The sequence below is a fragment of the Heterodontus francisci genome, chromosome 23 (genome assembly GCF_036365525.1).
Source record: "Heterodontus francisci isolate sHetFra1 chromosome 23, sHetFra1.hap1, whole genome shotgun sequence".
Lineage (NCBI taxonomy): Eukaryota > Metazoa > Chordata > Chondrichthyes > Heterodontiformes > Heterodontidae > Heterodontus > Heterodontus francisci.
The window spans coordinates 33,054,960-33,066,377 of record NC_090393.1 but is presented as its reverse complement, the minus strand read 5'-3'; the positions used below and the strand labels follow the sequence as shown (position 1 = coordinate 33,066,377).

General features: G+C 41.5%; 1 protein-coding gene across 1 annotated transcript; it reads left to right on the top strand.

The window, feature by feature from the left end:
* The first annotated feature begins 263 nt into the window (after positions 1–263).
* On the top strand, positions 264–10,341 carry LOC137382713 (diablo IAP-binding mitochondrial protein-like). Its single transcript, XM_068055036.1, has 6 exons — positions 264–370; positions 544–646; positions 5,983–6,111; positions 6,756–6,866; positions 7,842–7,938; positions 9,864–10,341. The coding sequence occupies exons 1-6, from the start codon at positions 321–323 to the stop codon at positions 10,088–10,090; spliced, it is 717 nt and encodes a 238-aa protein (XP_067911137.1). The 5' UTR covers positions 264–320; the 3' UTR covers positions 10,091–10,341.
* The last annotated feature ends 1,077 nt before the right edge of the window (positions 10,342–11,418 follow it).

The window sequence follows — 11,418 nt, the reverse complement described above, 5'->3', positions numbered from 1 at the left end:
CCCCCACCTCACTTGTTTATAATCTGTGACTTTTCTAATATTTGTCAGTTCCGAAGAAGGGTCACTGACCCGAAACGTTAACTCTGCTTCTCTTTCCACAGATGCTGCCAGACCTGCTGAGTGAATCCAGCATTTCTTGTTTTTGTTTCAGATTTCCAGCATCCGCAGTATTTTGCTTTTATTTTACTGAAAGAACTTCAATACTTTTGAGTTTCTCCATGCTGCTATGCGCCGGCGCGGCTTCACAGAGGGTCACGTGCTCGCTCTTTAAGTCGAACGTCACGAGGTCACGGGTAACAGCTGGATGGAATGTTGATACAATGGCTGCGACTTTTTATAGGCTGATGTGTCGGTGTAGCCGTTTGTCTAGGTAATCAACATGAAACTGTTACTCGTTGCTTACCCGATTCAATAGAATGGTGCGCAGAGTTTGTGCTGGGCTTGTTCGGACATGTGAAATTTTAAGAATGGGATAGTGCCGGTGAAGCGCTCTGCTCTGCCGCACAACTGCCGGGTTTAACTTTTTTTCCCCTTTTTCAAAAGGACCTTCTCCTTGGCTTTGTTCCAGAGCAGGAGCCCCAATAGAAGGTGCCAGAGAGTGGTGCTAGGTCTGGGGGCAACGCTGGCCGCTATTCCCATTTCACAGGTACAGGGTACAATTTATACAGTTGAAAAGTATTGTAGTAGAAAGATGTAGTTTGTGCACGTAGTTTCGATTTGTAAATGCTGCTGAGGAAGTTGAATATTTGAGAGAGATAGTAGCATATAGTCCGATAATGACTGATATTTTTGTATAATTTTTTGAGTAAATATCAAAACCCCGCTTCGCAGGTTAGGCCTGTGTGACACCAGCAGATGATCCAGTTCCAGTCTGCTGGTGACTTATGTAGTCATTGAAGGGTATCGCTGGGACATGAGTTAGTTGATACCATGATGAAAAGAAATATTCATTGCCTGGGTTTTTCAGGTAGCTTTGTTTAGCATTGATGCAGTATACCAGTGGATCTTTTGTAGTGATACAAAGATATGAAAATGACAGGCAGGAAAAGACTATCTGATCCATCAAACCTGCCCCACACAATAAAGCATCATGATTAAATGCCCCCACCTCACCCAGCAGCTGCCATGTAATCATGGACTTCACTGGCTGTATAGTGCAAATTTGTTTTTATTTTAATGTCCTGGAAGAGGCAAAAAAAAAATTAAAAACCAAGGCCATGTAGGGAGAAAAAAATCTAGAAAATTCTTCTCTGACCCCTTTAGATGATCATAACTAGACCAGGGAACTGCGTTAACCACATTTGTTTTACCTAATATTTCTCTTTCTAAGTCGTGATCTCTGCCCCACCCAGGAACTGGTCCTGCTCTCCTTTTGAAGGTATGGAGTCAGTGCTCACTGAGCAAGCTGGCCACTTCTTCCATTGTTCCACTATCCTCTCAGAAAAGTAAAACCACTGAAGTTCTAACCTAGCCCTACCCTTGTGTAACTTGCACGCAATCTTTCAATTGAAATGCAATCTAGCCCTTTAACTACTCTTATATCTGTCAAATCACCCTGAAAGTTATGTGTCTTTGAAGTGGAAAGATCCAGCTTTTTACGCCTATCTGAGTGATTTGGTTATTTGAGCTGGGAATTATTCTTGTGATCCTCTTCACCTTTTTGAAAGCTCCTATATCCTAGCATATGAGGGAACCAAAATTGGACTTGGTATTCTAAATGTGGTCTAACCTAGTTCATGTACGTGGACAAACTTGTGCTTTGTTTTATATTGAACAGACTTGTTAATACAGCCTAGTACCTTGTTTAGTTTGTTAATGACTTGGCCTTGGTCGAGAACATTTAGAGAATTATGAACTATAATGCTAAGATAGGTGAGGCAAGATTTGTTGATTCCTTCACATGTGAACTCCATTTTTATTTCTCACCTTTTTCAAAGTGCAGGATGCACGAGATGGCAGACAAGGTGTACAGTTGGAATTGTAGTTCTGCTGCTGAGGAATATGTGGCAGAGTTGGCAGGTCTTCCCCAATCTTTCCATTTCAAAATCTTCCATGGCATCCATTTCTCCATGTGGTGGCCATTTGCTCTCCAAATCTCCCCTTTTTGCCACAGAAAGAGAGTGGATGCCTGAAGTAAGTGGAGAAATAATAGTGTTGGGGAGCAGTGGAAATAGGCAATTTAGAATAAGTTAAAACTTAAAAGTACTTCATATCATGTCTTGTTATGGAAGTTATTTATAAAACATTTTCTGAGGAATTCATAGTCCAACTGAATAAATGTTGGACAAGAGGGTAATCAGGAGGGCACTGAAAGAACAATGTATACTAGTTGTCACATGACTCAAGTTAAAAAAGAGAACAAAAGCCCTGGTAACAGGGGAAGATGTGGGCAAAGTCAGTTGCGCCCCTTGATTGGACAGGCCTGGGAGCCAGTGTGCCCCTGAGAGGGCAGAAAAACTCGCAAGCATTTGATTGTAGTGTCAGTGTGTTTTACTTTCTGGAATGAGATGGTTAACCTGCTGCTGAAGTGAAGGAAGGAGAGAAGACAACAACCCAGCTCGCTTTCTAGCATCTCTAAAATACCCTGAGTAGTCTACTGTGTCAATTCATCTCCTCTCCTGTCTTTGAGGAAAAGCCTGCTATACTGGTTCTCAATGCCACCTGAAAAGAACTGTTCTAAAAGATCTTAGTGACCCGTCTCTGTTTACTCAGAAGTTAGACTGTGTGCCAGTTTTTGGAACACAATACATCTCATCTGTTTTCTTCAGGAATGAGCAAGTAATCAGCCCAAGTGTGTTTTTGTCTGTAATTGAGCTCTGAACCAAAATTCCTTTTTTTATTTTTCCTGTGTGCGCGTGCCAATGGAGACTTTAAGAATTTCAGTCTTGTGCGTCTATGCTTTACTGCATTGCTGGTTAAGATGTGTTATAATAAACTGATACTTTTGGTCATTATAGAAACTTGGTTAGTGTGTTTTATTTTTGGAAAAATAGATTGACCGTATTGATAAGTGGGAACATTTACGATATGTTGTGACCTGTGGAGAAGTGGGATTAGAATAAATGATGCACTCCTCCCGCCTTGGTCGTAACCCTTTAGAAACAAATATTTTATTAAGCAACAACCATGATTTATCTTCTATGGCATTGGTATCCAATTTGTAGTTTGTGGCCACGTATGTGCTTCCCTTTCCCAGCCCTGGAAATTTGGTCAAAGCACAGAAAACAGAATTGTGTTTGTGGTTATTTATTCTCTGGTTTATCCTGTTTGTTTGAATTTTGTGGGTCTGGAGGTTTGTAAAGGTGCTGTTGCCGCATTGGTGAATAAAGCCTTAATCAGGACGCCAACCTCTGTTAGTATCAGCAACTCTAGTGCAAACTAATGGGAAATGCAGCTGCCAGATGTTTCTGGACTGATCTCTGGCCAAGCAGCAGAGTGGAGGCTCCCTGCTGTTTTCAAGTCCAATTATACTTTGGACCAGCGTCATAAGTTGCCATACTGCACTAGAAAAAATAAGTTTTAATATATTCAAAGTTTCTGATGTCCACAGTTCTTTGTATCTTTAAGTTATTGTTGGACAACAGGAAAGTAGACTTATGCTGAACAAGCTGCATGATGTTTGGAGACCAGCAATGCAGTGAATGAGCAAAAGATGAGTCCAGAATTCTTCTGTATTTTTTTTTAGATTAGGTTAGAGATACAGCACTGAAACAGGCCCTTCGGCCCACCGAGTCTGTGCCGAACATCAACCACCCATTTATACCAATCCTACACTAATCCCATATTCCTACCAAACATCCCCACCTGTCCCTATATTTCCCTACCACCTACCTATACTAGTGACAATTTATAATGGCCAATTTACCTATCAACCTGCAAGTCTTTTGGCTTGTGGGAGGAAACCAGAGCACCCGGAGAAAACCCACGCAGACACAGGGAGAACTTGCAAACTCCACACAGGCAGTACCCGGAATCGAACCCAGGTCCCTGGAGCTGTGAGGCTGCGGTACTAACCACTGCGCCACTGCACCACCAGGAAACTAGAAATTGTCAAAGACATTTTGTTGTCCAATATCATCTCTGTGGCTTTGCGTAGGTCTGAGAAATGTTCCAGAGCATCTGTTCACATCATTACACACCAGAAGCTACTGCACAGAATGGAAGCAACCCTGCCTTTTTTGTTTGACATCCTAATTTTTGAAAGGCATGATCTAATCACTGCCATCCATTGTTTATACATAGTTTTTCACCCTCCTTATTGTCACTCTCTCCTTACTTAGCTTGCTATCACATATGTCTGTCTGACAGGAGTATCCTCTCATCAGCAATCCACAGTAACATGGCCACAGCACATCCTTTTACTGCAGATCTTTCACAGTTTTGATATGTTTCTTCCATTTCCACCCCCCACCATCACCTGTTTGCTGTCTTGAAGTATTTCATGCCTAAGCTGTTGAAACAGGGCAATTCTGCTGGAGGTGGTCTGCTGACTAGCAGACTTTATGCAGGTACCTGCAGAAACCAGCACAGCAAAACTGTTGTAACATCCATGTGGTTGGGCTGTCATATGCACTTCCATTACTGTTTCCTTGTAGCACTTGTGCTTGGATTCCTAGACACATTATACGTTGATGCAGTGCCATCTCTAAACAATATCATTGGTTCGTACATAACCAAGTGCTACTAAGTAAATTGCTGCTTCACTTGAAGAAAGGATTTGTCACCTTGGATGGTGGTGAGAGGGGAGGTAAAAGGGCAGGTATTGCACCTCCTGCGACTGCGTTGGGAAGGGGACAAGGTGTCGAGGGTGATGGACGAGTGGACCAGGGTGTTGCGGAGGGAACGATCCCTTCGGAATGCTGATCAGGGAGGGGGAAGATGTGTTTGGTGGTGGCATCATGCTGGAAGTGGCAGAATTGGCGGAGGATGATCCTTTGGATGTGGAGGCTTGTGGGGTGGAAAGTGAGGACAAGGGGAACCCTGTCATAATTATGGGAGGGAGGGGAAGGGGTGAGGGTAGAAGTGTGGGAAATGGGTCGGACACGGTTGAGAACGCTGTTAACCACAGTGGGGGGGGGGAAATCCTCGGTTGAGGAAAAAGGAAGACCTATCAGAGGTGCTGTTGTGGAAGGTTGTGTTATCATTACAGATGGGTCTGAGACTGGGAGAATGGAATGGAGTCCTTCCAGGAAGTGTAGTCGAGGTAGCTGTGGGAATCAGTGGGCTTATAATGAATATTAGTAGACAGCCTATCCCCAGAGATGAAGACAGAGAAGTCATGGGAGGGAAGTGTCGGAGATGGACCATTTAAAGGTGAGAAGGGTGGAACTTGGATGCAAAGTTGAAGTTTTCCAGTTCAGGATGATTGCAGGAAACTGCACCAATACAGTCATCAATGTAGTGGAAAGTGAGTTGGGGGAAGGGGCCTGAGTAGGACTGGAACAAGGAATGTTCAACATACCGCACAAAAAGACAGGCATAACTAGGATCCATGCAGGTACTCATAGCAACACTTTATTTGAAAGAAGTGAGTGGAGTTGAATTTGTTCAATGTGAGAAAAAGTTCAGCCAGGCAGAGGAGGGTGGTGGTGGATGGGGGCTGTTTGGGTCTCTGTTCGAGGAAGAAGCGGAGAGCCCTCAGACCGTCATGGTGGGCAATGGAGATGTAGAGAGATTGGGCATCCATAGTGAAGAGGAGGCTGTTAGGGCCAGGAAACTAGAAATTGTCAAAGACATATGGTATCAGAAGAGTCACGGATGTAGGTGGGAAGAGACTGGACCAGGGGAGGAAGGATAAAGTCAGATTTCCAACATCTGCAATATTTTGCTCTATTTTATTAAAATAATATGCTTGGATCTGATATACTTATTTAGCCTAGATTATTAACTCTACTGTTTGTATTGTGTATCTACGAATGCTGCCTTTTCCCCTTTCAGATGGCCATATCTATACCTAACATTTGCATTTATTTTCTGCCACAGTCTCAATCAACATCTCTCACTCATGAAGATTTAATCAAACGAGCTGTCTCATTGGTAACTGATGGTGCTAATACCTTTCTGTCACAAACAACACTTGCACTAATTGATGCTTTGACGGAATATACTAAGGTATGTTGAAGCAGAATTGCTTTTTGTTTGCTTAAATTTGGGAAAAAAACTTAAATGGTAACTTTAGAAGTTTTATTTTCTCTCCGTGGGAGTTTTCATTATTGAACTGCTTCCTTCAGCTGCAAGGTCAGAGCAACTGAGTTTTGCAGTGGTCAGAACTTTCCTTTGCTGCTGTGATCCTCTGATAGGTAACTGGCACAGCTTGCCTGAAATCTTTTATTCCTGAAGTGAGGTTTTGGGCTAAAGCGTGGTGCTCTATCTGGGCATCTTGCATTCTTAGTGGTAGTAAGCAAGCTGGCCTCCTCAACCATATGTACATATATAGAATCATAGAATATTACAGCGCACACGAGACCATTTGGTTTATTGAGTCTGCAATGTAGATGAAAAATAGGTCTTGTGTTTTACTAGAACTTTGTAAACATTTTATTTTCTTTAAAGTTGTTTAGAGAATTATCAAAGACTGGAATATGAATTATGATGTAACTTTTTGGATAAGTTAGTAGAAACTTGAAGAATTCAAAATACAACTAGCTGTCCATTAGATTAATCTGCTAGATTAAGGAAACTGACTTTCTCTTTTGTTTAATATCTGTTCTCTGAAAGAAATGTTGTCTTGTAATAAATATGTTGGTCTACTCTAGGCCGTCCACACCCTGATCTCACTTCAGCAGCAGTATACTGGCCTAAGTGGCCATATTAGCGAGAAGGAGGAAGATGCTATTTGGCAGGTCATAATTGAGGCTCGTGTAAAGGTACATTTCAATGCTTCCTCAAATTATATATACCTTTTTTAAAACTATAATGGGAAGTGAACATTTTCCTATTTCGGGTTTGCAGCATCAGTAACCAAAAGTCCCAAATCATAACTCAACCTGCTGTAAAGTAAACCTACCTCTGTTCTGCCACAGCACTATCCTTTATCCCTAACATCAGAACAGCATTCTGTACCTTGCCAGTCATGCCATTTTCCATATGAACCAGATTGTTTGCCAATCTAGTTTCAAATTAAAGGCATTTTTGTGTTTGAAGTCCACATGTGCAAGAAGCAAAATTGAGACTGTCCGAACTCATTTCATATAGAGCATGTATGCCAGAAAAGAGGGGGCATTCATCCCATTAGTCAAAGCTGGATCAAAATTCAGGTCCCAGAGGTACAAAGATGGGTTGTTAATCCACTGCACCACCGCCTGTAAATAATGAATATGGAGAAACCACACCAATACAGAAGGCAGGGAACACACTCTGCATGAGCACACAGATAAAATTTGCAGTGAACTACTGTTTATTATGAAATTGCTTTTTCTAGTGCCAATTTTCAGAAGCCGCAAGAAAATTACAGATGAGGAAGCCGTTCTGCCTGTCAAAATGACTCCATGCAGCATCTAATTGGTTCTTAAATGTTTCTAGGGTTTTCGTCTCCACTACTTGACTGGGGAGGCCAAGCCATATGTTGACCATTCCTTGTAAACTAAAGCTTCCACAGATTGACCCTAAATTTAGTGTTTTGAACCTCTGATCCCTTGTTGTAATCTTCCAATTTAATTTAAAGTAATTTATTAAAATTGTAATTAAAAGTAATTTAAAAAAACAAGCCCATTTTCCCCAAAGGAATAAATGCATAAAGTGATGTATATTTTAAATTAAAAAAAAGTGAAAACCTTCTGTATTATTTCTAGGTAAGCTGCTAGTGATTTATTACTTCTGCTATCTTTTGTAATTAACTGCAGATGAACACAAATCGAGAAAAATATCTCTGTTTTGAGTCCAACTGGATGACTGCAGTCAGCCTGTCTGAACTGGCAGCAGAGGCTGCGTATCAAGCAGGTATTATGTATATTGAAGCTACAAAAAAAAACAAAGGTTTGGTTGCCTGCTATTTAGTTATAATACAAGAGAAATGCTTTTCAAGCGGAGATACAAATGTCATGAAAAAGTTATGAATGTTCTGTCAACTGGAAGAGTTGTTTGTGCTCAATACACAATTGTTTGGAATGTTTCCCAGGAATACAAATAAGATCTTTTGAGATCAAAGAATGAGACATGCACCTTTGATTTAAATGAGAAAATAATTGCAATTTTGATATGTTCTTGCTAATGTGACTCTCAGAAACCAAAGGCTATTGACTCCAAGGTAAATATGTAATGTAAAATGCTTGGGAAGCATCATTTTAAGTTGCTCTGTGTACAAAATAATTGCAAATGCTGAAAAATTTAAATTTTTTGAAACACATTACCCAGATAGTTCATGCATTGATGACTCACGATTGGTAGAAATCTGTGGATGTATAGAGCAACAACAGCCTGCATTTATATAGCACCCTTAATGTAATAAAGAGGCTTCACAGAAGTGTTAATGAACAAAATATTGACACTGAGCCACACATAGAGAGATTAGGACAGGTGACCAAAAGCTTGGCCAAAGAGGTAGATTTTAAGGAGTGTCTTTGAAGGAGTTAGAGAACATGAGCAGTTTAAGGAGAGAATTTCAGAACTTGGGGCTTAGACAGCAAAAGGCATGCCTGTTGATGCTGGGGTGGTAGAAATCGGGGATGTGCAAAAGGCCAGAATTGGAGGAGTGCAGAAGACTCATTAGGGTTGAAATAGGTCAGAGGTGGGGAAGAGGTAAGGCCATTTTTAAACTTGAACCATTGCCGGACTAGGAGCTAGTGTAGGCCAACAAGCACAGGGGTATGGAGCAAGAGCTAAATCTACTTCTGGAGAGAGGGTGCAGGATTGTATTTTACATACTTTTTTGGTTTCCTCTAAAATGTGGAGTTTCCCTGTGCAGGCACTAAATAATGGTGCCATAATTTTTCTAACTGGTGGTTTTGCCCCTCTGGGGGGAGGGTTGGACTCTCGCTCGTGAGCAAGTGTAGTTTCATTACTGTCAAAATGAGTGCTGGGTACTGCTTTCTGGGATTGTTAGCTGAAGTTGTTCTGGAGCAGACGACGACGCTTCAGTATTGAGCTGCTTATTTGGACATCAATGGCAGCATAAGTGTGGTAATTCCAGATTTGACGGTATGTGAACATTTGGTGCCAATTTATAGTGTGACAGCAGTGAAAAACCCAACATCAGAAGAGCACCCTTGTTGTGCCAGTGTGAATATTTATTTTTCATTTGTGACACCAACCATCCTTAAGCTGAAGGATTATTTATTTAGTGCCAAAATATGGGGAAAATTCAAGTTGTAAACTCCATGTCATCTAAGGATTGAATTGAGCGTGAATATCTCCAACTGTTCTGGCTTCTTGAGACATCCAATACAGTGCTGAATTCTGGATGGCGGTGTGCTGTGGATCCATGTTAATTAGAATTGACTATGTAAACCCTTGTTTTCTGTAGGTCCCTTTGCAATTGTCAGAAGAGATTTGTCTATGTTGTTTGCTGCCTCAGGCTCCAGAGGTGAAAAAAAAACAAATGCTACCACATTTGATCAGATAATTTTGCCTCCTCCACTTTCTTTAGCTTCCCCTCCCCCATTGTTTTATTAGCATAGGAACATGATTCAGCCATTCTGCCCCTCAACACTCTTTCACTATTCAGTTTGACCATAGCTGATCATTGTCTCAATTCCATTTACCTGTGTCTGTTCCATATCTTGATGCCCTTACCCAACAAAGATCTTGGTCTTAAATTTCAGTTGACCCAGTACCCACAATCTTTCAAGTGAGTTTCCAGATTTTCGCTATCCTTTGTGTGGACTCCCTAAATGGCCTAGCTCTAATTTTAAGATTCTTTTCTACAGGTGCAGATCCAGCCTCAGTAACTGTGCACACACACATACAGATGGCACAGAGTCAGGTGGAAGAGATGAAACAGCTGGCCCTGAAAGCTGAGACTAAATTGACTCAAGTACAGGTAGAAGAAATTCATCTAAAAAGGATAGAAGAAGCTGCAGTGAAAGCCACCAAAGAGGCTGAAAATCTGTCTACAAAAGAAGAAATACCTGAACAGTATCTACGGGAAGACTAATCTGTATAAATAAATGATTCACTGCACTTTGGAATGGGGAAATGCAGCAGTGTTGGCTTATGTGAAGAGCTGGGCACGTGTTCATAACTTGTACCAATAACAATTTTGTAATGAGCAGTTAATTCTTTTGGATGAGACCTTTTAGAATTAATTTTAGTTCATAAAATATTCTTTAAATATAATTGCTAACAGCAATAATTCTAGTTCTGCCGGCCCTTTTGACTTCTATAAAATTGACATGTTTATATTAATTGTGTGGATTAAACTGTACTATCCATCTAGTATGTGTAACTTACAGTGGGAATTTGATCTTGTATCTGTCATTTAAGAAAGAAGATAATCCTTCAGTTATGTTCAAACAGCTCTTTCGAATGCTTATTATTGAGTAAAATAGAAGGCTGATTGAGCTGGAAGGACGAGGAGCCCTTGTTGGGGGAGATGGGGGAAGAGACCCAATTCTGATTTTACATTTGTGTTTACCTTGATTTGCTTTGTTCCTATAATCTTCCCTTAAATGTAAAAAAAATATACAATCTCATAAAGCATAATTTTAAGTTATAATATTGCCCCTAGCAGCCAAGGACAGATTGATAAAAGCTCCACAACAATCAAGTCATGTACTGCAAAAGGTAATGAAGTGAAACGTCAGGATCCTATCCAAGCAGCACTCTCTCTTTCATCCAGTGCTGACTGGTGTATCATCCTATCAGTACACGTTCATAGAATGTTTGATCAGCTCTGTCTTACCATTACGACCTCGAATAGATATATATCCATCGAACTGCTTTGTTAATAGTCCACCCCTCTAGAAGGGGGGAGGGGGTGGGGAAGAGAGGGAGTGTCATCAGGGGCTGGATTTTGCCTGTGGGCTTCTGAACCCTGTTGGCAGGCTCAAGTGGAGGTCAGAAGCCTGCATTGTGCGGGAAATAGTCATTCAATGTGCTTTTCCCCAGTGGCCAATTAATAGCCAGAAGTCAGGCTCGCTGTCCTATTGAGGATGGCAGGCAGGCTCTCTAAGCTGGAGGGCCAGAGACCGCCCAGCTTGAAAGCAGCAGGATGCCATGGTAGGTGAGAGAGAGTGCACCCCAAAATGGAGGCTCCCTCTCTTGAGGGAACCTCTCAGTGCAGTCAGTGACTGCTGCTGCACCCAGGGCGGCTGCCTCCCAGTCAGTCTCCTGCAATTGGCCTGAAGTGGCCATTAATTAGTTTAATTGGTTACCCACCATGTGTAGGCGGGTAGCCCTGCCACACACCACCTTTCCTGGCTCTCGTGGAAGCTAAACATTCAGCCCCTGGTCTCACTTGAGTGTGTTCTGGTACATTGTGAT

What these genes read in the sequence shown, in the direction of transcription:
- LOC137382713 (XM_068055036.1), top strand. Translation starts at nt 321, where the DNA reads ATGGCTGCGACTTTTTATAGGCTGATGTGTCGGTGTAGCCGTTTGTCT. An exon ending in CTTTGACGGAATATACTAAG is followed by an intron (nt 6,112 to 6,755) that starts GTATGTTGAAGC and finishes GGTCTACTCTAG; the next exon opens with GCCGTCCACACCCTGATCTC. An exon ending in AGAGGCTGCGTATCAAGCAG is followed by an intron (nt 7,939 to 9,863) that starts GTATTATGTATA and finishes TCTTTTCTACAG; the next exon opens with GTGCAGATCCAGCCTCAGTA.